This window comes from Varanus komodoensis, unplaced genomic scaffold, assembly GCF_004798865.1.
Source record: "Varanus komodoensis strain SLA01 unplaced genomic scaffold, ASM479886v1 scaffold22, whole genome shotgun sequence".
Taxonomy (NCBI): Eukaryota; Metazoa; Chordata; class Lepidosauria; order Squamata; family Varanidae; genus Varanus; species Varanus komodoensis.
In genome coordinates, this window is record NW_025335606.1 from 14,572,542 (window position 1) to 14,599,472 (window position 26,931).

At 41.6% G+C, this 26,931-nt stretch overlaps 1 protein-coding gene across 1 annotated transcript in view; it reads right to left on the reverse strand.

Moving 5' to 3' along the window:
- Positions 1-13,583: 13,583 nt before the first annotated feature.
- Positions 13,584-26,931, reverse strand: part of PRLR (prolactin receptor) — a 24,017-nt gene continuing 10,669 nt past the window's right edge. The window contains exons 8-12 of the mRNA XM_044431333.1: positions 23,337-23,503; positions 19,837-19,978; positions 18,515-18,620; positions 16,427-16,496; positions 13,584-14,585 (exon numbers count right to left, since the gene is read on the reverse strand). Coding sequence (XP_044287268.1) covers positions 13,584-14,585; positions 16,427-16,496; positions 18,515-18,620; positions 19,837-19,978; positions 23,337-23,503 — 1,487 coding nt within the window. The remainder of the gene's footprint in view (positions 14,586-16,426; positions 16,497-18,514; positions 18,621-19,836; positions 19,979-23,336; positions 23,504-26,931) is intronic.

Sequence of the window (26,931 nt, forward strand, 5' to 3'; positions counted from 1 at the left end):
GTCTAGCAAGGAGTGCAAAGCCTCAGACCGCCTGGGGTTCCAGCTTGCCCTCTGGGGTTCTCCGGAGGCCACGGCACTGGATTCTTGTGCTCTTTCCCATTTCCAAAGGAGTGGAATGCATCTCCTAAGTATTAGCCCCCTCGTTGTTGTTCAGTTGCTGGACTCTTTGCGACCCCATGGACAACATTTCTCCAGGTTGTCTTGTCCTCCACCATCCCCCGGAGTCCACCCAAGCCCACAACCTCAACCTCTGCCATCCCCTTCTTCTTTTGCCTTGGTTGCGAAAATTTGGATAAATCCTGGCAGAAAGCATTGCTTCTGTGTGCTTTTACGTTATAAAATCAATCCTGCACTCCTTCTCAAAAGTACCAGCTTTCCAAGCTAAGTCACTGTGTAAAATGGCATTCCTCCCCCCTCCTTTCTCTCACTCTCGCTGCTGTAAGCCGGAGTAGACAGGCCATTCAGTCAAGTATACATTATATACCTTCACAATGTCGCAAAATAATCCTTGTAGGAATTCACAGTTGACCAGGAAGTATGTATTTTGCAAGCCCGGAGCGCTCCATGCGCCCTGGCCAATCAGAATGGTCCGGATGCATTACTTAGAGTCTGAGTCTAGATGAGCTTGTGAGTTCATGAATAGTTTCTCAGTAGCCTGAATTTACATGTCTAAGCAGACCTCAAATGAAGTGAATGTTACTCAACTGAAATGTCAATCCACTGCAATTAGAAATATTGCAATCTCATTGTCACTGTATGATTGGCTGATCTTCCTTTATCTGTTCTGTATGTGATGACATCAGAACCTTATTGTAATGCCTGCATTCTGTCATCAATTGCTTTGTACTTGTGTACGTGACCAGGAGGGTATGAAATACCCTGTAGTTGCATTGAAACCTCACAGTGAGTTTACCTCTGCTTGCACAGTAATGCATTGTTGTGAGTTTTACAGCGGGAACCTGGGCTAAACAATAAAGCAACAGATAGTCTTAATGCTTGATCTTTCCCATGAACCTGAATTTTATTTCCTCCTCACAAATTGAAATTCCGGCATTCTGGCACCTCCAATTGTTCCCAGCATCAAGGTCTTTTTCAGTGAGTCCTTCTTTCTCATTAGGTGGCCAGAGTATTTGAGCTTCATCTTCAGTATCTGGCCTTCTAAAGAGCAGTCAGGATTGATCTTTAAGATTGACTAGTTTGATCTCTTTGCAGTCCAAGGGACTCACAGGAGTCTCCTCCAGCACCACAATTCAAAGGCCTCAATTCTTCAGCGCTCAGCCTTCATTATGGTCCAACTTTCACAGCCATACGTTACAACTGAAAAACAATAGTCTTGACTATATGCACTTTTCTCGGCAGGGTGACGTCTCTGCGTTTTAGTATGCTGTCTAGATTTGCCATAGCTTTCCTCCCCAGGAGCAAGTGTCTTTTAATTTCTTGGCTGCAGGCTCCATCTGTGGTGATCTTGGAGCCCAGGAAAATAAAATCTGTCACTACCTCCATTTCTTCCCCATCTATTTGCCAGGAAGTGAGACGACTGGATGCCATGATCTTAGTTTTCTTAATATTTAGTTTCAAGCCAGCTTTTGCTCTCTCCTCCTTCACCCGCATCAAGAGGGTCTTTAGTTCCTATTCACTTTCTGCCATTAGAGTGGTATCATCTGCATATCTGAGGTTGTTGATATTTCTTCCGGCAATCTTAATTCCAGCTTGCGATTCATCTAGCCCGCCTTTCTCATGATATGCTCTGCATATGTTAAATATGAATTTATGTAATTTATATTTATATATAATATATAAATTTCCCAATTTGGAACAAATCAATAGTACAGTTCTCACTGTTGCTTCTTGACCAGCATACAGGTTTCTCAAGAGACAAATAAGATGGTCTGGTACTCCCATCTCTTTAAGAACTTGCCACAATTCGTTGTGATCCACACAATCAAAGCCTTTAGCATAGTCAATGAAGCAAAAGTAGAAATTTTTCTGGAACTCCCTAGCTTTCTCCATGATCCAGCGTATGTTGGCAATTTGATCTCTAGCTCCTCTGCCTGTTTGAAATCCTGCCTGCAACTCTGGTGGTTCTCAGTCCACATACTGCTGAAGCCTAGCTTGTAGTATTTTGAGCATAACTTTGCTAGCATGTGAAATGAGTGCAACTGTATGGTAGTTTGAACATTCTTTGGCATTGCCCTTCCTTGGGATTGGAATGTAAACTGACCTTTTCCAATCCTGTGGCCACTGTTGAGTTTTCCAAATTTGCTGGCATATTGAGAGTAGCACTTTAACAGCATCGTCTTTTAGGATTTTGAATAGCTCAGCTGGAATACCATCTCCTCTGTTGACTTTGTTGTTGCTAAGACTTCCTAAAGTTCATTTGACTTCACATTCCAGGATTTCTGGCTCGAGGTCAGTGACCACCCCATCGTGGTTATCAGGACGTTAAGCTCTTTCTTGTACAGTTCTTCCGTGCAATTTTGCTACCTTTTCTTAATTTCATCTGCCTCTGTTAGATCCCTGCCATTTTGGTCCTTTATCATGCCCATCTTAGCATGAAACATTCCCTTCATATCTCCAATTTTCTTGAAGAGATCTCTAGTCTTTCCCATTGTATTGTTTTCCTCTATTTCTTTGCACTGTTCACTTAAGAAGGCCTTCTTATCTCTTCTACCTATTATCTGGAATTTTGTATTCAGTTGGCTGTATTTTTCCCTTTCTCTCTTGCCTTTCACTTCCCTCCTTTTCTCAGCTATTTGTAAAGTCTCCTGAGACAGCTATTTTGCTTTCTTGCATTTCTTTTTCTTTGGGACGGTTTTAGTTGCTACCTCTTGTACAATGTTGGAAACCTCCATCCATAGTTCTTCAGGCACTCTGCCTATCAGATCTAGTCTCTTAAATCTATTTGTCACCTCCACTGTACTTTCATAAGGAATATGATTTAGGTCCTGCCTGAGTGGCCTAGTGCCTTTTCCTACTTTCTTCAATTTAAGCCTGAATTTTGCAATAAGAAGCTCTTGATCTGAGCCACAATCAGCTCCAGGTCTTGTTTTTACTGACTGTATAGAGCTTCTCCATCTTTGGTTGCAGAGCACATAGTCAATCTGATTTCTCTGTTGACCGTCTGGTGATGTCCATGTGTAGAGTCGTCTTTTGGGTCGTTGGAAAAGAGTGTTTGCTATGACCATCGTATTCTCTTGACAAAAGTCTACCAGCCTGTGACCTGCTTCATTTTGTACTGCAAGGCCAAACTTGCCTGTTATTCTGGTTATCTTTTGGCTTCCTACTTTAGCATTCCAGTCCCCCATGATGATAAGGACATCGTTTTTGGTGTTAATTCTAGAAGGTGTTGTAGGGCTTCATAGAACCAGTCAACTTCAGCCTCTTCTGCATTGGTGGTTGGGGCAGAGACTTGGACTACTGTGATGTTGAATGGTTTGCTTTGGATTCGAACTGAGATCATTCTGTCATTTTGAAGATTGTATCCCAGTACTGCTTTTTCTACTCTTTTATTGACTATGAAGGCTACTCCATTTCTTCTGACGGATTCTTGCCCACAGTCGTATACCTGATGGTCATCTGAATTAAATTCACCCATTCCTGTCCATTTTAGTTCACTGATTCCTAATACGTCGATGTTCAGTCTTGTCATCTTTAGTTTGACCACGTCCAGCTTGCCTTGATTAATGGATCTTACATTCCAGGTTCCTATGGAGTATAGATCTTTACAGCATTGGACTCTCCTTTCACCACCAGATACATCCGCAACTGTGTGTCCTTTCGGCTTTGACCCAGTTGCTTCATTCTTTCTGGCGCTACTAGTACTAGCCCTCCGCTCTTCCCCAGTAGCATATTGGACACCTTCTGACCTGAGGGGCTCATCTTCCGGCATCGTATCTTTTTGCCTTTTGGTACTGTCCATGGGGTTTTCATGGCAAGGATACTGGCGTGGGTTGCCATTTTCTTCTCCAGTGGATCATGTCTTGTCAGAGCTCTCTGCTATGATCTGTCTGTCTTGGGTGCCCCTGCATGGCATAGCTCACAGCTTCATTGCGGTACACAAGCCCCTTCGCCACGGCAAGGCAATGAACCATGAAGGGGCTGAATTAGATTAGAGACTCCCTAATCTTCAAACCATAATGGTATGTGATACTGGCAGTTTTCTGGTTCCTCTAGAGCAGGGGTGAGCAACTTGTGATCTTACAGATGTTTTGGCCCTCGCGATTGGCTGTGCTGGATAAAGTTGACGGGAATTTAGGCTAAAACAGCTTATAAGGCCATGGCCATTTACCCGCCCTACTCTAGAGGAAACACAACAGCCAAGCATGTTTTCAAGAAATGATTAATTAAAACATTCTGAAATTGGTGTGTGGGATTTGCAGGAATAAGAGAAAGCAAATAGTATACAGTGCCCCCTTGTAATATAATTTATTCAAAAAAAAAAAACTTCCACATCTTGCTGAAGAAAGAGTTTATTACATTTTTGTTGGATGACAACAGTCCCCCCCCCCAATAAAAACACACACACAAAGAAAGAAAGAAAAAAAGAAAGTGAAAACGATGGACACATCTGTGAGAGAAAATTACATGATACAGGAAAGAGACTGATAAGGAAAGCGAAAGCAGTGGTAGACAGTATTTAAATTAGCAATGTCTAAAGCAATGCAGCCTTTTCCTCATTTAGCTTTCAACTGAACAATTTTTTTCCAAACACATTTAATGAACTATGTATTCCTGAGCTTTTAATTGTATACCAGTGTCTTCCAAGCAATATATTAAATACATACACAATATTTTAAACTTCTGCCCTATACCCTTTAGCCCATAAAACTGGGGATACAGGATATTCACAAAAAGAAAACTAAAACCATATGTGATCTGAAAGATTTCTACGTTTGTGAAATAGAAATTAGATTTTTTTAAAGGAAAAATGCCGCAATTAAATTAGCCATTGTAAAACTGAGTAACTTGTCATGTAAGTTTGGCCCAATAGATGGTCAGCATTATGCATCTTTATTCAAATGAATGCATGTCTAAAGTGTGCATGATTCTGTACATTTAAATAGATTAACCCATGTGGTATTTTAAACAATACCTTAATAAGCTATATTTTTATCAGAAACCAACCTTGAGATCAGCGGGAAAGGCCCTTCTCTGGGAACCCTCCATGAAGGAAATTAGGAGGGTAAGTACTCGGAGGAGGGCTTTCTCTGCGGTGGCGCCCAATCTATGGAATGCGCTCCCCAGAGAGGTCCGCCTGGCGCCGTCGTTATTTGTTTTTCGGCACCAGGTGAGGACCTTTTTATTCATATGTTATTTTAATTGTTAATATTATTTATTCATTTTATTCTTTGGCCAGGGCAACTTAATTTATATTGTTTTATTGAATTCTATTTATTTATGGTTGTGAGCCACCCCGAAGCTTCGGCGAATGGGGCGGCATAGAAGTCCTCTAAATAAATAGATAATAAATAAATAAACTGGAGTATTTTTTCCCCAAGAAACTCATAGGAAAATATAGGTCTTTAACTTTCATCCATATTTACTGCTTACTTCATCTAGATAAAGTAAAAGATCCAAAGCTTGCAGTCATATTCCAGATGCACATTACTGGGTATTTCTTAGTAATAAATAACATCACACAAAATTGGTAGGCTTCTGATAACCATAAAAATGCACAATGCATTTTGCAGTGCTGGAAAGCACAGGCTAGCAGGGGAAGGGGAATCAGTTCTAAAATATCATTACTGCCAAACAAATATATTGCATCAATTCTCATGGCTTTCCAGTTCCTACAAATTGATGATAAACTTAATTAAAAGCCATATAAAAGCTTAATTATATGATTTTGAGATTATATAAATTTTAATCCAACAAAGCACCAGGTTGGAGAAGGCTGACAAACAAACTTGGTCTAAACAAGCTTTGATCAACCGATTGATGATGAGATGATGATGATGATGTGAACTCTCCGCAGAACCCAGCTGAAGCTTGCTGGGAATCGGAGGCCTTTAGACAGAAAAGTGCACCCTTACTTCTCTCCTGAAAAAGACCCAAGGCTACTTGGAGTAGAATTATTAAAATATGCAAAGTATAAACTAGCTAAAATGATTTCCATTAAAATTTAAGCATAATAAGGTAGATGTTCAGCAAGATGAATGCCACTTACATGTACTCAGCAGGCTTCAGAATGGACAAAGAAGGGGATTGCCAGTAACTTAAAACCCATGAATACGAAGCTTGTGAACTACTTTCAGCTTGATGGTCACCTGTTCTTCAGGCCTGTAGAAATGCCTGCTGATTAATCTCTTCTTCTCAAGGGCATTATCTGGAAAAGGTCGCTGAGAAGCCTGCTCTCTAGTTTGACTGTTTTCGCATGATAACTAAAAAGTGCACTTGCACATCTAGGGTCCTTTGTGGTCATGTTGTTAAGGCAGGATTAAAATGCAGAAGAGAAATTTGACAATGCATTATAGCAGAATCCTGCTCAGCTTTGGTTGTGGGGAGTCGTAGTTCAGAAGGACAAACACTTCGCATCTCTAGGTAGAGCTGAAAAAACTTGCTTGAAATTCTGGAGAGCTATGCCTTTGTTCATACTGTGGGGCTATATGGATCAACAGCTGGTATAAGGCAGCTTCTTATGTTTCTAACTTGTACTCTACCAAGCTGAGTGGATCCCGGAAGCCACTCATGAAGCCCCCAGTAAGCTTCCACACATGCTGAATGGGCTGTGCTTGGCTTGCGAGGGCCCTGACAGGTTGTTCAGACCTGCTCAGGAAGATTTAAATATTCCCTTCACATTACGGACTGAATTGACTCTCACATGTTAAAACACCTTTGGAGAATGATTGGGTTAGCAGCACCAGGGAACAGGAGGAGAAAAAGCACCCCCTTTTCTAAGAAAGTTATGCAATAGGAGACAAAAATTTTCTGTGAGCTGAGAAGTGATTCCTTGGACAAGTTAAGGCAGCTGAAGTCCTGGAAGTACAGGATGATGATGATGATGATGATTTTGCAGACCAGTCTGAGTCAATTTTGGAGCTAAAAATAATTGTATCATTTTAGATGGAGGCACAGCCATACAAACATCCTCTACAGATCTCAAGGGTTTGATGGGAAACAGGTTTCCTGATGGCAAACAGAAAGCTGCCTGTGCATTTTAATGCAGTCTTTCCCAACATGACACCTTCCTCATGGGTCAGACTACAGCTTCCATTATCCTAAGCCAACCAGGCTAGGGATGATGGGAGTTGTAATTAACCTGACTTGGAGGGTGTCAGGTTGGGGCAGGTGGTTCAAATACTTTACACAGAAGTTAGAAATTCACAATCCCACCCTCACCTCTACACATGCAAATAATGTCCAGTGAGGGTGGCAGACATACATTCAGCTTATCAAGTATACACAGAACACTATTTAAAAGACGCTCCTTGCTATAATACGCCTCTGTCATTCATCCATGTATCAAAGCAATTAGTGAAGGGTTCAGTGTTTTTCTTCAAAATCAATGGCAACTTGACATCAACACATCACTGCCACAATTTTAGAGGGGAAGGAAACATGAGGTAGTCATGATCTGTCTGGAGGAAAAAAAGGCCTCATACCGTCATAAATGTCTCTCTTATTGTAACACAATTTTATGATTTTACAGCAGACGTTTAGTCAGCTGGTTTAGGTTACTTTGGTTTTCTAGCCTAATATGTCACCTCTTGTCAATGAAAAATTACCACTTTCATCCACATTTGTCAGTCAGATATAAATCCTACTGAGTGCCATAGGAGTTATTCTAAAGGATGTTTCAGATGTCATTACAGGAAAAGCTGCAAAATGGATTTCAATAAGTGGTAATTATGAATAATTACAGATGCATGCAGATGACACTAAAAAACTGTCAGATGTATGTACTTTAACTATACAAAAATGCAGCAACAACTTTAGGACAGAATATACTACTTCCATATCTGTTTGCTGGAATTGCAGAATATATATGGAATAACATGCAGTCTACAAAAAAAGTCAATTATTCCTTGAATATTCACAGAATAAATAACATTCATCAGATCTTATTTAATATAATTTATAATTTGGTGGGAACCTATCCCAATTACCATAGCATATAATTAATTACAAAGATTATCATTTGGGTTACCTTGCAGACAGAGTGAGGATGCTATTGGTATGCCACCAACACTGCTACTGAATGGACTCTGTGACTGAGCTGCCTGAGTCAAGGATGTGGTGTTCAAGAGCTCTAGGATTTAGTCCTGGGAGAGTTCAGTATCAGTGCTGAGGCTATCTTAACAGGGCCAGCTTGGGACTTCATAGCATCCATGACCATCACCAGCCCAACTAATGGACCTTCCTGAGTCTTTTTGTGACCATCCTGAGACTTTTTGTAATAGAATGGGATAGAAAAGCTTGAAATAAATAAAGCAGTTGAGTTAGCCTTTGCCTCTGGGTGTGTGTGTGTGTCGGGGCAGGTAGACATCACCCCACTGTTTTGGTCAAATCTCTTGCTGGTAAAATTTGGTTTCCTGGCACCAGTCCTTCCCTGCCAGAGTGTGGGAACTATTAAGATGGCCCAATCACAGAGTCTTGTGGAATCCAGGTGATTCCTGAATGTTCTGGGACAGTTTTCAGTAGCCAGAGCCAGTGATTCTGTTCCAATGGAATGGTGAGGAGCAAAAGGACATTGACACGATCTTGAGCTCCCTCTTTGACATTGTGGGGTCTCCTTTACTGGAGAGCTTCAGACAATGCAACAGGTCAGAAGATGGCTGGAGCATGTGGCGTAAGGCTCATCAAGAAGGTGACTAAGTGCATATAATTGTTCCTCCTGTATGACAGTGAAGGAGGCAAAGAAGGCTTACTTTGCCATACCCATTGTCTCCATGAGTAGCTCTCCAACTGAGTGGTGTGGGAGTCACTTTCCTCTAACCGCAGTGAACAAATACTGGAATAATCAGAGGCCCATTGTGATGAGTTTACAAGGACAAAATTGCTCATCTTCATGCTGACGTGCCCAGAGCATTGTGCAACTCTGTTTTGTAGGATCAGTTCCGGTTTTTGAAGCTTAAGAAGTGGAGAAGACATTTGCATCTGTGACCCACCATATGCTGCCTTGGCCCTTCTCAAGCTAGCCATGGGGAGCTGGACAGATGGATCAGGGTGTAATGGACTTGTCCCCACTGCTTTGAAGGAAGAAGTGGTGTGAACCATCCTGGAAAAAACCCTTCTTTGATCCAGAGATCTATGCCAACTATGTCTGGTTTCCCATATCCCATTCCTGAATAAGGTGCTTGAGAGAGTGGTGCTATTTCAGCTGCATATATTCTGGAATGAAACAGGGCTTCCATTTCAGTCTGGATTCAGGGCCAGTTTTGGGAAGGAACTAACTCTGATGGATGGCCTTCTTTGAGCAGAGAAAGTATGAACCTGGTTCTTCTTCTAGATCTGTTACTTTGGATACGGTTGATCATGGTATCCCCCTACCTGGGGGTGAGAGGCAGTGTTTACAATTCATACTCATTGGGTCAGCTCCAGAAAATAGCCCAGAGTGACTGCACTTTGGTGCCATAGAGGCTGAATTGTGGGATACCATCTTGTTCCCAATTTTACTGAGTATTTCTACAATCGTTTTTAGGAGAGGTCATCAGAAGATTTAGGGCAAGGCATCAGCAGGGTGCTGATGAAACCCAGTTCCATTTTTCTGTGAGATCCGAATGCAGAGAGGTCGTGCCTGTTCTGAATGGTGCTTGCATGTAGATATGGCTTCAGTGAGTGCTAACGCACTGAAGCTGAACCCTGACAAAACAGGGCTGGTGATTTCTAGATCCAGAAATTGGGCGGGTGTGTGTGTGTGTGTTCTGTATGGGGTTGCACTTCCTCCGAAGGAGCAGCTACTCTGTTTGGAAGTGACTCTGTCCCAGCTTTGTCCTTGGAGGCCTGGGTGATCTCAGTGCCCATTGCTAACTCTGGCTGCTATGCCTTTCCTAAACAGGGATAAATCTCGTCATGGCGATCCATGCACTGGCAACCTCATGACTAAGCTATTGCGATGTGCTCTGCGTGGCGCTGCACTTGGGGCTGGCTTAGGAGCTGCAGCTGCTGGGGTGCTCCGTGGGACACCCAGCGATGCTCCCATAAGAGCTACACGAGTCGTCTAGGAGAGACTTAGTCATGTTTAAGGACGTTATTGTCACAGGAACCCTGTATAGCTTAGGACCAGGATACCTGACAGATAAATGTATCCTACCAATCATTATATTCACAGATAAAGGCACACTCTGTAGGTGAAACTCCCTTGTGAAGTTCAGTTCAAAACTTCTGAAACGCTCATCCAGGCTTTCCTTAGACCCATAACTAAATCCTCATGCTATTCCCTTTTATTTTATTGTACTGCTCTGTATTATTATGCATTGTTATGATTCTATTGTTTTAAAAGTGCATTTATTTCTAATATTTATATGGAAACTCCTTAGGGATTTTTGTAATATTTAGCCATATAGAAATAGTACAAATAAATAAATGTTTGAATTCCAGGAAATTGTTGTTTCATGCAGTCAATTTTTGTCTTACTTACAGCAACCCTATGAATGAATGTCTTTCAGAATACTCTATCCTTGACAGCTCTGCTCAGCTATTCTAAACTCAAGATGTGACTTCCTTTATTGAAACAATTGAAAATACTGATACAGGACATCTTACAGATTTTTGCTAAATAGAAGTTAATAGCCAGCTCTATTGGCAGATGTGAGAGCACAAACTTGGCTGTCAGTCATACAGAAGACAAAGATATTTTAGGTATATAAAATATTTAGTTTAAAGGGATGTACTTTTTTTTGCAAAATATTAATGGTGACCATTAAAATGCTTTCCATTTTATTTAAAAGTAAACACAGAGTGTAATTTAAGAATTATTGTAAAACTACTTTTACAATTTGTATTTGCAAAATCTACTAAGTATATTTGTAAAATAATTTTAAAAGACAAGAACTCACAGCTTGATGCACCTTTTAATAATGCTTCTTAATGTTCACCAGTGTCAAGATTTTTATGAAGACAGGGAACAAGACCAAAAATGGGCAGACCTGTGGCTGACTTTTGCCTCCATTTTCTTCCCATGAGCACAGAAACACAGAGAGCTGCCTCATACCAAGCCATATCGTTTGCCTGTCCAGCTCAGCCCGCCTTCATTGGCCGGGAGTCATTCTCCACTGATTCAGACAGGTGTCCTGTCCGAGCCCAACCTAGAGATGCTGCGGACAAAACCTCCCACCTTCTGACACAGGAGAAACTACAACCCTCCCCTCTGTCCTCACAATAGAATGGTGAGGTAGGATAGACAGAATAATGTTTACTTGGAGTATGGTCTGTCCTAGAGCTGTTTTTTGTGGCTTGTCAGTGGAGAGAGAAGCCTGAAGTTCAGGTTTGGAGGCGACATTAAACCACCCAGGAGCAGAACATTTCTCGGTTAACCTCTGCCTGCAAAAGGAGGCATTGGGATCCTGCAGCACTACTGTTAAAACTGGAATTAAGGTGGCAACCAATTCGATGCCATACCGGGAGTGGCAAAGGGAACTGCACAGAAAGGACAGGCCCTTGTAAGAAGATGCTGTCTTGATAGATCAGAAAGGACTAACACCTTCAAAAACAAGAAACTAAAAAACTGTTTTGCAGAAATTCAGGGTTATTCTTATATGGACAGAGTTTTGTTACAGAAATTGTATCATTCTCTTATTATTGTCTCTGCTTCCTGAAGCAGAAAAAAGGCAATAAAAGTTAGCTCTGGGAAATTAGAAAATAGTTTATTTTTAATAATATAAAAATACTCTGCAAAATGCACAGGGTTTATATTAAAGTGGACTTTTTCTTATGTACAATAAGGCAGTATTTGAAAGAAAAACCTATTGTGGGGTAATTTATATAATTATAGATATGTGCACATCTATTTTTTCTTTTCTCCTAAATGGTGGGATCCTAAAACCACTAACTTATAAGTAATCCCACTGATGTTAATGGGCTTTGTTCAAAGTTAGTTTAAGGAGACTACACAGCAAAAAGGATATGCAAAAATTTATCACACAGAAGCAGGAAAAAGGATTTAGAAGGTTTTACTCTCTAGCAAGAAATACTTTCAATATATAACTTTGACACAAGATGTTCGGCATTAGAATTTTTAACATCAATAAAACCAGGGCTTTAAAAAACAAACCAGAAAAATATGATAGAAGAAACTCTATCAAATATGTTAAAATATGTTGTGGAGCATCATTAAATGTATTTGCCATTTTTCATTAGGCGGATGTCACTGACATTGCTTGAACAACAATGCGATAATCCTGCAATGGCAGCAGGGTGGTGGGGCAGATGCCCTCCCAGAGATCTACGGTTCCAGACCCAGTGGATTATCAAGAACCAAGGTTCAGTTTGGATGCCAGGAAGTACTTCCTGACAGTTAGGACCCCGAGGGTACGGAATGGGCTTCCACGGGAGGTGGTTGAGACCCTGTCGGTGAGGGTGTTCAAGGATAGGCTGGACATGCACATGGTAGGCATGTCATGAGCAGAGCTGGCTGGAACTGGGGGTCAGACTAGATGGTCCAGGAGACCCCTTCTGACTTGCTCAGTTTCTATTTTTCTGTCCTTTAATACTGCCTCTAATGCAAGTTGCTGCTTTAACTTGGAGACCTGCCTTGAGAAAGGGGGTGGACTTGATGGCCTGATGGACCCCTTCCAACTCCATTATTCTGGTTCTGTCATTCTATGATTTGACCACTTACAGTTGTGTTTACTGTTATATTTGGCTAGTTTTACTATTGCACAGCAACATGTATAGCTCATAGGTGGCCAACCAATGGCCTTGAGGAGACCCAGCACCAGCCAACTGCATCCTTGCAAAGCTGCTAAGGGACTACCAGTTGCTGATATTGTTGTCCTGAGGCCCCCCAAAATCTGGAGCCAGCCCTGCTACAAATGTCACAACAAGCAGCATGGGCACAGAGGTCTGTTGCACTCCGAAGTCCAGTCTGCGGCCTGCCCTCCTGCCTATTTCTCCTGTACTGTGGTCCATTTCACGGCTCAGTAAACTAAAGGGTAAGTCCCCACAAAGCCTGTAGCTCTCTCACTGGTATCACTACTAGCTCATATTTTTACTTGTATTTGTGGTGCACTTACTAAAAATAGGTTGGACACTACTGGTGTGGAGTTCACTGGTGTTTGATTATAATTTTTTCACAGTACCCGAGAAAGTCAGTCTGTACTATTAACCAGCAACATCACATAATGATCTGCACTACAGTTTTGTTACATCACTGTACAAATTTCATGGGTGTTGGTTGGCTTTTTTCCTTTTTCAAAAATGACACCATGTATTTTTAATTTCCAGTAAGTCAGTCTTTATAAAAATAGCTTTAAAAATCACAGACAGAAAAAAATCATCTGCATCAGCTATCAGCATGTTCTTAAGTGAACATAAAGCATAAAAATGTGTGAGCTACAACTGAGCTAATTCAAATATTTGAGCAAGTTGCATCAATAGTGCTTATTTTGGTGGTATTACCTTTAGAAGGACAGTCAACCTTTCAGTTAATTAAAGACGGGCATAAAATTACTTGGATCCATGTAATCTAATCCACCAGTCTGTATTTTGCAAGTGCTTGGAGCTATGGGGCTGTTGCTCAAATTTTTCTCTGCTTGGCTGTGCTGAGAGCTCTGGATGGGTTCCTTTGGTGGCTCCTGAAAGGAAGAGAAAACCTTCCTTTTGGGATCTGGGAATAATACCAAAATATTGTTTGTTACAACTGTTGAAACTTTGGTGTATTCCATAGTATCTCCAGATATAGGTTGCCTTTCAGTTTTTCCAAAATTTTCTTTCTGTTTTGGTAATACAGCCAGCATTCCATTCTGGTTGACTTTGTGAACTTCAACATAATCCATTGGCTTTGTAGAAAAGAAAGTTGATTTCTCTGGAGGTAGTAGCCACAATGTTCCTTGGTCATGGTGAGCACTGAAGGGTAAACTTGCAGCTTTCCCATTGCTAATAGTCTCAGTTGGCTTAGAATGTTGTGAACAATATTTTTCAAAACACTGTATAAAAATAGGCAATCTCTTTACATTCATGGCACTGAATGCTGTTTTATGTGCCCCCACAGTGTCATGACAGGGAATCTGACAATTGGCTTGTTGCATTCCAGGCCATGTGGATGCCTTTGATCCACTACTGCTAAACCAGGGGAGCTGTCTTTCAGGATCTATGTTTGGTGTTTCTGGAATGTCTTTTGCACCAATGTTGCTTTGGTCCTCATTGGTAACTGGTACTTTCAATTCAAAGGCTGGATTTCTGGCTTCCTTGCGTTTCTCTGACAACAGAGAAGGACTCTCGCAGCTTCCTCTCCCTGAGTCACTGTCTGTTTCCTGCTGTACCAACTTTACATTTCGACTGGGAAGACTGTTTTCACGATTTGGCATTAACTGCTGTTCTTCACTGTCATCTATTTCCAAACATTCTACCAGCAGGTCCTCATAATCTGAAGTTGGAGGGAAACCCTGGCAATCAAGAGCACTCAATAATTCTTCAGTTTTTCCTGCCTGCAGTAACGAAACACAAAAAGAGACAATGGTATTATGCCAGAAATAATGTTCGTACTATGTAGCTGGTGACATTTGCAGATGCAACAAAGGTAGATGGAGGCAAGAAAATGGCGCAGTGCACCATCCTTACTGTTATTTACATGCAGTGAAAATGCTCTTGTTCCGGGTGCCAGCTAGCGGTACCTTTTCTGAGATACTCCATTCCATTCTCTCTACACCACCACAGTTGCTCACCCTCTGCCAGACAGTATTTCATGCCCAGTAAGCAGACTCAGTTGCCACTGAGTTATTTTGGGCTCCTTACACACCCCTGCCATTGCTACTTAAGTTTTTCTTTTTCTTGTTTTACTTCTGAAGATCTTGGGTCTCCCTCAGTCCTGCTTATACCGCCCTTTTGTTGGATGGTGCCATTTTAGCTACATGCAAAGACATCCAGACTCAGCAATTTTTGCTGTTTACATGCTATTCTTTGCTGTATTAGTCTATACTAGATCAAAACATATTCACTTTATTTTAAGTTTACAGTATGACATTCTTCATCGTGGTTTCTGTGCATCACACATATGGGCTTTGTGCCTGGGCAGGGCCTGATTGTCGGAAAGAGAGAGATTCCCTAGCTAAGTGTTTTTGGAGGGAGCCCTGTCCCCTTCCCTCTGTGGTATATAACGTTGGAACTCCGCCATTTTCTCCAGTTCTCCTGTGACAGCCTCCTTGGCTGCTTCGGATTCATTCCATCCCTAGCCTTACCTCAAAGTCTAGAACTCCTCTTTTTGCCTCAACTTACCTCCTTAAACATCTTTCTCTTCTCTTCACTATAACCTTAACCTACCGACATAATAATAATAATAATTTCTATCAACCTCACCTCAAACTCTCTACTTACCAGTAACAGTCTTTCTCTACACCCTCCTCACTCTTTCTAACTCCCCCTGATAGTATTCACAGCAGCATTTTGAAAGTGCATGTGGCACCAAAAGTCCCTCCACATAAACTTGAACTTATTTTAAGTTTATAATATGACTTTCAGCTCACAAAGCCCCCCAAAGTTACTACTATGATGATTAAGAATGACAATAATACAGAATTTAAGACAGAAACATAACGCCATCCCAATAAGACATTCAGTCTATAACATGGAGAAACTATATCAACAGATTAATGAAGAATTTAAAGATTCCAGCTAGACATTCTGCAACAGCGCTTAATTATTCTCCTGGAAAAGAGCAGACCTCCAAGAAGAGGGAGTGGAAGGAACCTTCAAAGAAAATGCCACAGCTGAAAGTTCCTATTCCTCATAGAGGACCATCTAGCTACATGGAACTGAGCTGGACCTCATGGCTTATGTATTTGCACAAGTGGAGGCTCTCCCTGAGATCCCAAAAGACAGTATAGAGAGACAAAGCTTCAGACTGGGGCTCGGAGATAGTATAGTGTGGTACAGCCCACACAGGGGCAAAATGATCTGCCTCTCACTGATCCAGAGGGCAACAACTTAGAACAGGTCCCTTCAAGGATGTTGCTAGCTGCAAAGGTATTGAGCTTTTTGGTTGTTTGCATCAGAATCAGATAGATAAACACCCTTGAAGTATCACATGAAAGCAAGCAAAAAAAAAAAAAAAAAAAAAAAAAAAAAAAAAAAAAAAAAAAAAAAGACAGATGAAAAGCTTATTCCTGAGCACAAATCTTGATGCTGCCTCCTTTTTTTGCTTTTCGGCACTAGTTCTTTTTCTTATGACATTTCACCAGACCTATGTGGGTATTTCTTATCATCATATATAACTATCTCAGTTTTCTGACTGATGGTCTTATGTTGCCAAGAAGAAATTCTAAATGCTCACCTCTAGCAGCTGAGCATCAAGGCCTTTTATCTTTGGTCCTGGAACAGGAGGCAAAATGCGGGCCACCATGCTGGAAGACAAGAGGGAGACACAAGAAGAGAACTGAATGTAAGCCTTAGGTTTCACAACTGGTTCCCCTCCTTCTTGCTCTCCAAAGCATTCCCTTTACTCTGATCTCTGCTGACAGATAAGAGATGAAGGAGGGGTTAGATTATTAGTATCAGCAAGGGAATTCCTTACTTATCTCTGAATTCTGCTTCACCAAAGCAAGAGCCAGTGTGGTAAAGACGGCAGTACTGGGACTCTAGTCCCTGCTCAGTCACTGGGTGAATTTGGGCCAGTTACAGATTCTCACAAGGCTATTGTTGTGAGGATAAGATTAAGAGGTGGAGGACAATTATGTAAGTCACCTTGAGTTCCTTGGATAGAAAAAAGGAGAGATATAAATATAATACAGAAATAAAGAGATCAGCAAAGATCAGAAATAAGGAAAGGATTGTCGTGCTACTACTAACTATGGAAACCCTTGGGAGCACTGCTGAATCTTTTTGGTAGAAGATGCAGGGGATCTGCAGCTCTTGCTGTATAGGGAGGGCTTACACAACACGGGTGGCTTCTGAGCTGTCTGCAAATGGCAGAGGACCAGGCAAAATGTCCCTTTGAAGGAGCAGTTGCCACGGAGCCTCCATCTGTCACTTCAGCACGCACTTTCACGGGGCTACATGTGGTCTCTGGCATTCCATAGGATGTTCCAGAATGAAGATGCTTCTCCCTTCCGCCTACAGCAGTTTGCTGCCTGAGTGAAGCACAAGCTGGCACTTCTGCTTCCGCGAACTGATGCTGGCTGAACTGTCTGTTCAGTGCAGGTGATGCAATGATGTCCTCCTTGATATCTGAGGCAATGACTCAGTCTGGGGGCTCAGGACAGCCTGTGTGGCAAACTGAGCTTGTTCCTTAACAGGGGAAAATGGATAGGGCCTGCCCTCCAGCTTCTGATGCCTGAAACACTTTCCTCACTTGTTATTCAACTGCATTTACATCCTACCCTTTCTCCTCTTGTGAGAAATCCTATGCGTAGTGTGAACTATGGATAAACAACATTGGTGGTTTGTTCTTATTCTTGTCCTGTAAACTGGAACTGTAAAACAGGACACATGGTCATGCGAGCATAATTCCTCATACAAATAATCTCCGTCCCACATTGGTATTTTCCCTGGAATGGAAGATTCCATTCTCATTCCAACTGCAGCTGCTATTTAAATAAGACAAATGAGACATATTGTCTAGTTTGGCCCTGGCACTCTTTGACAAGATACACCTGTGAATGAAATATAGGCCCCACGTGCAAAGCCTATCGGTGAAGTGTGGTTCTTTTTCTCTTGGAAGGTTGTCCAAAGTTATCCCATTTACTGTATCAACACCAAGTTCTCATTCCAGTTGTAGCTTTTTAAAATGCTGAAGGAAGCCCTCTGTTATTCCAGACAGAGCTGCACATTGTTAACTCATACAAAAATTGGTACCAAGACAGGGATTGTGGGGGGTGGGGTGAGCCCTCTGGCATCGAAGTAAGCGTGGGGATGGAGGCAGGCTGCCCCTCTCCTCCAATAACTGGGGCAGAGCAAAAGCTGTCTATTCAGCCAAAAAAAAGTATCACCCAAAGCGGGTAAAACTCCCACAGCTTCATTGGTTGTTTCTACATAACTCCCCTGATGCAAAAAAGCCCCAGACTGCCCAGGCTAGCTTTCTTTTGGTTGCTTGGCAGCATTTTTGTAAGATTAGGGAAATGGCCAACCAGAGAAGGTCTTACTTGTCTGGCCTTGGCCAGCTAGACATTCTGCTGGTCCGTAATCAAATGTGATCCTATTATTTATAGGTTAAATTAGGATTAGGGGCAATGGTTATGGGTAAGTGGTTGTCTAGCAGAGAAAAGGTACTGGCCTTTTAATCCTGTCCTAATATTTTATATGTATTCCCCTTCTCTAGCTTCATAAGATATATGACAGAGAAACCAGCCAACATCTTATCTGAGATAGCAATAGCCAATTTGCTTGTTTTTACCATCCTGCAATGTCAGAAGCAGAAACTTACTCAGTTCTTTTCAATACCAGGGTCCAGATCATAATCACGCATATGGCAAGTAATAAAAAAGCCACAAAGGTCCAAACTAGAATATCTTTCAGTTCCGTTTGGATTTCTAGGAGAAAAAAGGAGGAGGGCTTAAATCTCATGCTGTTTCACATCATTTTATTGCACTCTTTAGCTCACAGCAGGCGACATGGTAAACTTTTTGCCATTTTATCCACACAGCAACCCTGTGATACAGTAACATTCTCCAGTGAGAATGCCTGGTGACACCTGAACCAGGGGATGCATCCACTTGGTTGAACATAATTTAATCCCCATTCATTTCAATTGGTCTTCATTAAGTAGGATTTATATTAAATTCAAATTGGGGTTTCCTCAGTCCTGATCTAATGCCACTATGGATCTCAGCTAACCTCATGGTTACAGCTAATCTTTCATTAAACATGCTCAACAAGCCCAAATCCCTCAAGGAGGATTCTCGGGCAATGTTTGTTCATTACTACAGATAAACCGGTTCCAAAGAGGGCATGAATATATTACGTATCATCCTGTCCTATAAAATGCTGCAGGGATTAGCTATGTCACTTTCATAACTTTGAAAAGAACATACAGATTTTTTTGTTTATTTCAGTCAAAAAGGTTCCTGGTCTGTAATGGCTCCCCTTCCTGTAGACTTAACAATCTAAAAGATGCGAAACAACATAAAAAAGACCACGCATCCAGCTGAACTCCCGCAAACTCAGTGTATTCTGTATGCTCCATCATTGCTGGTCTAAGAAAATGCCCTTAATGCTTCCTTCTCAATCATACAGTACAAAGCTTTGAGCATCATTTTGGCTTTCCTCTTTGTAAATTTAAATTTTAGTTTATGTCTCTTGAAACATAATCAGTGATTAAAGCTAGAGATCTTTATCCATTGGTGATCAAGATGTTAAATCATTTTTAAATCAGTAAAGGTACAATTTTATACACAATGTACATAAACATTCTACAGCTTTTCTTTGCTGGGAGTTGTAGGATGTTTTTGTTTAATCATTCATAGGCTTGTGCTCTAATCTGATGTTTTATGATGTTCTCAACGAAATGTTGTCCTGCATCTTGACATGTTACTACTGATTATCTTACTACTGATGTCTGACAACTTCTGTTTTATTCTACTGATGCATTCTTCTATATTTGCATATTTTCTGACAGCTTTATACTGTGAGCTGTTTTCATTATAATTTTAATGGGAAAACACCATAATCATAAAAATAAACTAAACTAGTTCATAGTTTCATTTGTTGGTGTCAGATAATAAAAGTCTGATTAATCTTTATCCTCACCTTTTTGAAGCTTAATATAACTTTTAGGGCTCCATTCACTCCAAATTCCAAGGTCTGCCCTGCAGCGAACCTGTGCAACATATTTTTGTCCTGGGTTTACACTGAACATTTTATATGTTTTTCTCTGCCCAACAAATATTTTCTGGAAATATATAAAGAACACAGACAGTATAAACATCAAGGGGTAACTTTTTAGCAGCAACAAAAACAAAATAGACTTGTACTTTTGACTATATTTATAAAATGAGTCCTATGATGTGGAAAAGGGGGAAAGAAATTTATTTTTTCAGCAGTCTCCCCTAACAGTGGAAGTTGGAGGTCATCCATTGACAATAGATAAAGGTCAGATTAAGGTGCCATAAAAATCCTATTCCAGAGGTTCTCAACCTGTCTACTCCTGGGGACTGCTTTAGAAAGGTGCAATTGGATAAGGTCCATCAGTTACAAAATGGCATACATGGAGGTAGAACTTGGCATAATCTGTTGACCATCAATGGTATTTTCTACTGATATCCAGTGTGGAGAGCCAGTGTGGCGTAGTGGTTAAGAGCATGGGACTGGGACTCAGAGGATCTGGGTTCTAGTCCCCGCTCGGTCATGGAGCCAACTGGGTGACTTTGGGCCAGTCACAGACTCTCAGCCCAACCCACCTCACAGGGTTGTTGTTGTGGGGACAAGATGGAGGAGGAGATATGATGTAAGCTGCCTTGAGCCCTTTGTAAGAAAAAGGCAGGACATTAATCCCAATAAAAATAAATAAATAAATAAATAAATAAATAAATAAAATAAAAATATCTAATTTCTTCAGTGAAAATAGATAAATTCTTTCAAACATTTCAGGAAAAAATGGTGACCAGAGGTTCTCAGTCAGGATTTCTAACATGGTTCCCATGGGCGACAGGGTGTCCACAGACACAGTCTTAGTGCCTGTATCTAGTCCTGTACTTCTCCTGATTTTAATTTTATTTCCTAAATCTATCTGAAGTATTTTTTAAACTGGGAGACCATTTGGCAAAACAAGCAAAATGGCCCCCTTTATTTGAGTTCAAAATCTTTATCCAACTTTAAAATAGTGGCTTTTTAATTTTGGAGCTGAGCCCTCCACCTCTGCCTTGCCCTCAGGTTCTTGAGCTATTTTTCTTTTCGTGTCACCAATTTGTACTCTAGGCAACTCCTTTGTGACTGGCCGTGCCACCATGGCAACCATTTTATGAATGAGCAAGGCAGCCATTTGTGCGAGTGCCCACGGCATTTTCTCAACCTTCCAAATGTGCCCACCAACCCAGAGAGGTTGGGAACTTCTGCTGCAAGTAGTGAAAACTGTCTGGATTGTTTTTCTTTCCTCCAAACATGTGTCTAAATGTCTTCCTCCCCATCTCCTATAGTTTCTTCTTCTCTATGGCCAACTCATTCTCCCCTTCCTCCTCCTGCTTTTAAATTCATTTCCTTCTATAAGCCTCCCTCTCTTACACCTTCTTCAGCATACCAAGTTTTTGTAAATTGTTATTAAAAACATTAGGCTTGTGCTGTAACCAAGTCCCGCTGCTGCACCGGCTGTGTGAAGGGTGCGGCCATCGCACGGGGTGCTCAGACAAAGAGCAGTCTGCAGTGCTGAGACTCAGTCCTGGGACTGATACATTTCAACCCTCAGCTGGGAAATGTATTCATCTTTAAGGTGCAACAAGAGTTTGTGTTGTTTAAATATAAGAAAGCACTTTTTTTGCACAATTAAATATCTTCTGGAATTCACAGCTTCATGATGTAGCCATGGATACTAGCTTGGCACCAACTGGGCATAGCCAGGATGTGTCTATTCCTTCTATCTATCTTTATTATGTGATCACAGACCCAACATACTCCCATTCCTTCAAGGGCAATAGGTTGAACCCCTGCTCATCTGTGCCATCACCCTGATTGGCTCCATTTCACACATCCCTCCTATGCATGTGCTGAAACACACATGCTTACAATTCAGATTATGAAAATAACACCATGTCTAATTTGATCCATAGATTAAATGACTAAAAGTGACCTTTACATTTGGAGGCAATATACCACTGAATGGCAGGCAGGCAAATAAGCAGGGGAAGCTTACTTTGAGATGGAAGAATCAGGAAAGCTTAAGCTTGCTGAAATTTTCCAAATTTTACTTCAAAGTTTTCTGTTTATTTGAATGCAGAAAGAGACAATTTTGAATGGAAAAATGAATATTTCTGCATGTATTTTTCAGAAGTGTGCACCTTTCCTCCATGGAATTTCATTTTTAAAAGTTTTTCTTTTAAGTTAATACAAATTCAGGAATTTGTGAACATTTTCGGAGAACATGCACCCACATTCACTTCCAGGGTCGCAAACAGGGCACTTTCAAAAGGTTTGTGAATGGAAACAAAATCTTAATATGCTTTTCAGGTAATTGCATTTATGTGCAGCTTTTGATCTTCTGAAAAAAGGCCCAGGGAGAAAACAAGATGCTCACCAGATGGCCCTTTGGTCTGATTCAACAAAACTATCAAAATTCCTAACCAATGTCCTACAAAGCACCCAGAGATCTCTCAGTAGATCCTGATTTACCTTCCTCCTGTCCCAATCCATCTCTTTAAGAGTTTAGAAACAAATGTCTATACTTCTATTAAGTGGTTAGTATCAGCATAGATGTATCCCCCTGTTCTTAAGTCTGCAATCCTATGGAGATACCCAGAACCCTTGAGCTCAGTTTATTATAAATAAAAAGTGTATAGGCATCCAGTGCAGAGTGGGAGGAGCCCTGCTCTGTATCCTCGCAAGGCATCTCTCAGCCACTCCAGTCTCCTCTCCTCCAAGCCACCGAAATGCCTCCTTCTCCCCCTCTCCAAGGTCTCTTTCCTCCATTGGGGGGCAGCCACCACAGTTCTTTCCACGCTGGCTGTGAGGGGGTGAGATCAGACCTCTGATTCCTGGATCTAAAATCATTGTCTCTGACCCTGGAGAAGGAATCTGAACTATCCTATGTCCTTGCCTGTCCCCAGAAAATGACCAGGGACATCTGATCATTCCTTCCAAATGTATTGTTTTCTGATATGTTAACTGCTACAAGAACCTTTTGTGGATTAAGAGTGCTCCCAAATAAGACTTCAATAAGGCAAATGCCCTGCATTATTTGCATAATTTTAGGAAGAGTCCAGATGGCATATCCTACTTGAAACCCTCCTGAACCCACCCACAAAAAACAAAATACTACTGAGAAGGAAAAAACAAATATCTGCTTGATATCTTTTGGTTTACAATGCCAGAAGTTTCTAGTCTGGAAGGAACCTAAATCCCCAAGATAGAAATATAGTAGCTAGATATGAAGAATTCTTGACATGATGCGGCTATTATGATTTACAATTAAATTCTTTGTGATACAGTGCAATGGGATACTGCTCTCTAAATGTTATTTTGCTCCAATGACCATGTTTTACAATATAATCTATAGCAGAAACACAGAACATTTGGCTACCAAGAGCTAACATTCTTCTTACTTCCCACTCTTGTCCTTCTTCAGGTTTTATCTGTAACTCATACTCAAATGTTAGCCAGCCAGATCTGACGTCACCCAGGGAAGGCGCAGTCCAGTTCAACAACAGATATTCTCCATATACTTTTTTCTCAAATTCCAGAGTCAGGTTTTCCGGTGGATATGGCTGAACTGAAAATATTGGATGGATGGAAATAGAGACACCCTTTAAATACCTCACACAAAGGATCAATGTTTGAGCATTTCCCCTCCCACACCATTAGGGCTGGCATCACGATCAGGCATGACCGGGTGCCTGCCATGGGTCCATGCACCAGTAGGAGTCCTCTGGCAGCAGCCCCCTGGGTGCTCCTCCTCTTCACCGTTGCAGCCTGCTTGTTCACCTGCCTCTTGCCCTGGGAGAAGCAGCAGGAGACACCACGACCTGCATGGCTCTCCGCCTATCAAGCAAGCCACCAGTGGCAATGATGCGAAAGTGGCTGAGAAGCAATGGCAGCTGGCTATAATGATGGTGAGAAGGATGTCATTGAGAATGTCCTGCCCAAAGGTCCTCAAAGACCTGGAGGCAGCACTGCCCATCTCCATTATGTATCACTAAAGGGCCTTTGCTTCCTGTTGTAGGTTAAAGCATCTATTAAAACAAGCCTCACAGCACTGCGACTGCATGATCTCTTTTTGGATATACAGATGTCTGTTGCATGGCAGCATTTCAAAGGCTGGCTTCTGCTATAATTGCTTCCTAACCCTCCATTAACAGCATCCTTCTTCAGCTCCTCCAGCTGGAGAAAAAAGTGTCTTACCACTAGATCCTTAAGATAGGCTGCTTCTCTTTCAAGAACTCATGAGGCAGGAAGAGGAGGTCACAGTGCCTGTTAAAAACTGGGCAAAGGAGCTGAATCATCACAGGTTCTCCCTTCAGCACATAAGAAGAGCCTTGCTGGATCAGAATGCAGTCCACCCAGTTGGCATTTTGCTCACACATTGGTCAACCAGAGGCCCATGGGAAATCCACAAGTGGGAAGAAAGCGACATGGCACCCTCTTGTCTGTATTCTCCAACACCTTGTAGACTGAAGCATGCTGCCTCTGGTACTGGAGAGGCGCCACAGCTGGCAACCACTGATAGCCTTGCCATTTTCCTCCATAAAATTTGCCTAATTCCCCCTTTAAGCTGTACATGTGGGTTGGCATCAGTACAACTTAAGCTGGTGAATTCCATAGTTTACTCATGTGTTGTCCAAACCAGATATAATAAGACTTTCAGTGGCTTCTGGTCCTGATGGCTAGAGGCTACCTTCATGTGCAGAGGCAGCATGCTTCTGAATATCAGCTATCAGAGGAGAACAGTAGAAGGCTATTATACTCATATCCTTCTGCCATCTGTTAGACTGGTCTGAGAAACAGGATGTTGCACTAGCAGGGCTCTTCTCATGGTCTTACACAGACTATGTATATGAACAAAGAAGCTCATCACTGTGAGCCTCTTTTTCTTGGACCTCCATCTTGATCCATGATTTACTCTGCAGTCACCTCTCTTACAGCACATTCTAAGGCAGAGTATCTTAATAAAACAAAAATACCAGAATAACTTCCTCTCCTCATCCTTTCAATTTAAGGATGCTGCACGGATCTATAATAACACATCTGGTTGTACGTATGTATTTATCCCAAGATGGAGCTGGTTGCATATCTTCATGACTTCATACAATGCAGAATAACTGTAAGACACATGCTTGGCAAATCAAAGGGAAGAGAGGGATGGGACAGCAGAGGAATGCTATTTCCTATATGGGCACAGGAAGCTACTTTGTACAGGGTCAGTCTGCCCCAGTATTGGATAGTTTGGTTGGCAAAAGTTCTCCATGGTTTAAGGCAAAGATCCTTTCCATCACCTTCTACTTGAGCCTTTTACCCTGGAGATTCTGGGATTGATTTTTTGGTATGTATGCATGTATGTTCGTATGCAGAGCAGGTACTCTACCACTAAGCCCTCCCCAAGCATGCAGATTTGCATGACAATGCATCTTCCACCAAGAAATTTGACTTCTAGAGATCCAGTTGAGAAGAAGGAACATGCAGAACTCTACTGTTAACAATATTTTAAAAAACTGCATCCCAATTTTTTCCCCAACACTAACAAAAATTAGGAGTGGTGTTTGATCAGAAACAAGTGTCAGTAATTTGGCAAAGTGGAAGACAGGACCACATGGAGCTGTAAGGCTGGAATGCATTTTGCCTGGCAGTATGGCAAACCACCCCTTCATGGATCACTGCCTTGTCGTGGCGAAGGGGCTTGCGTAGCTCAATGAAGCTATGAGCTATGCTGTGCAGGGTCACCCAAGACAGACAGGTCATGGCAGAGAGCTCTGACAAAACGTGATCCACTGGAGAAGGAACTGGCAACCTATTCCACTATCTTTGCCATGAAAACCCCATGGACAGTACCAAAAGGCAAAAAGATATGATGCCGGAAGATGAGCCCCTCAGGTCAGAAGGTGTCCAATACGCTACTGGGGAAGAGCAGAGGGCTAGTACTAGTAGCGCCAGAAAGAATGAAGTGACTGGGTCAAAGCCGAAAGGACACTCAGTTGCCGATATATCTGGTAGTGAAAGGAGAGTCTGATGCTGCAAAGATCTATACTCCATAGGAACCTGGAATGTAAGATCCATGAATCAAGGCAAGCTGGATGTGGTCAAACAAGAGATGACAAGACTGAACATCGATGTCTTAGGAATCGGTGAACTAAAATGGACAGGAATGGGTGAATTTAATTCAGATGACCATCAGGTATACTACTGTGGGCAAGAATCCCTCAGAAGAAATGGAGTAGCCTTCATAGTCAATAAAAGAGTAGGAAAAGCAGTACTGGGATACAATCTCCAAAATGACAGAATGATCTCAGTTCGATTCCAAGGCAAACCATTCAACATCACAGTAGTCCAAGTCTATGCCCCAACCACTGGTGCTGAAGAGGCTGAAGTTGATCGGTTCAATGAAGGCCTACAACACCTTCTAGAAATAACACCAAAAAGTGATGTCCTTATCATCATGGAGGATTGGAATGCTAAAGTAGGAAGCCAAAAGATAACCGGAATAACAGGCAAGTTTGGTCTTGGAGTACAAAATGAAGCAGGTCACAGGTTGGTAGAATTTTGTCAAGAGAATAAGATGGTCATAGCAAACACACTTTCCAAAAACCCAAAAGACGACTCTACACATGGACATCACCAGACGGTCAACACAGAAATCAGATGGACTATGTGCTCTGCAGCCAAAGATGGAGAAGCTCTATACAGTCAGTAAAAACTAGACCAGGAGCTGACTGTGGCTCAGATCATGAGCTTCTGGTTGCAAAATTTAGGCTTAAATCGAAGAAAGTAGGGAAAAGCACTAGGCCACTCAGGTATGACCTAAATCATATCCCTGATGAATATACAGTAGAGGTGACAAATAGATTTAAGGAATTAGATCTGATAGACAGAGTGCCTGAAGAACTATGGACAGAGGTTCGCAACATTGTACAAGAGGTAGCAACTAAAACCATCTCAAATGAAAAGAAATGCAAGAAAGCAAAATGGCTGTCTGAGGAAGCTTTAAAA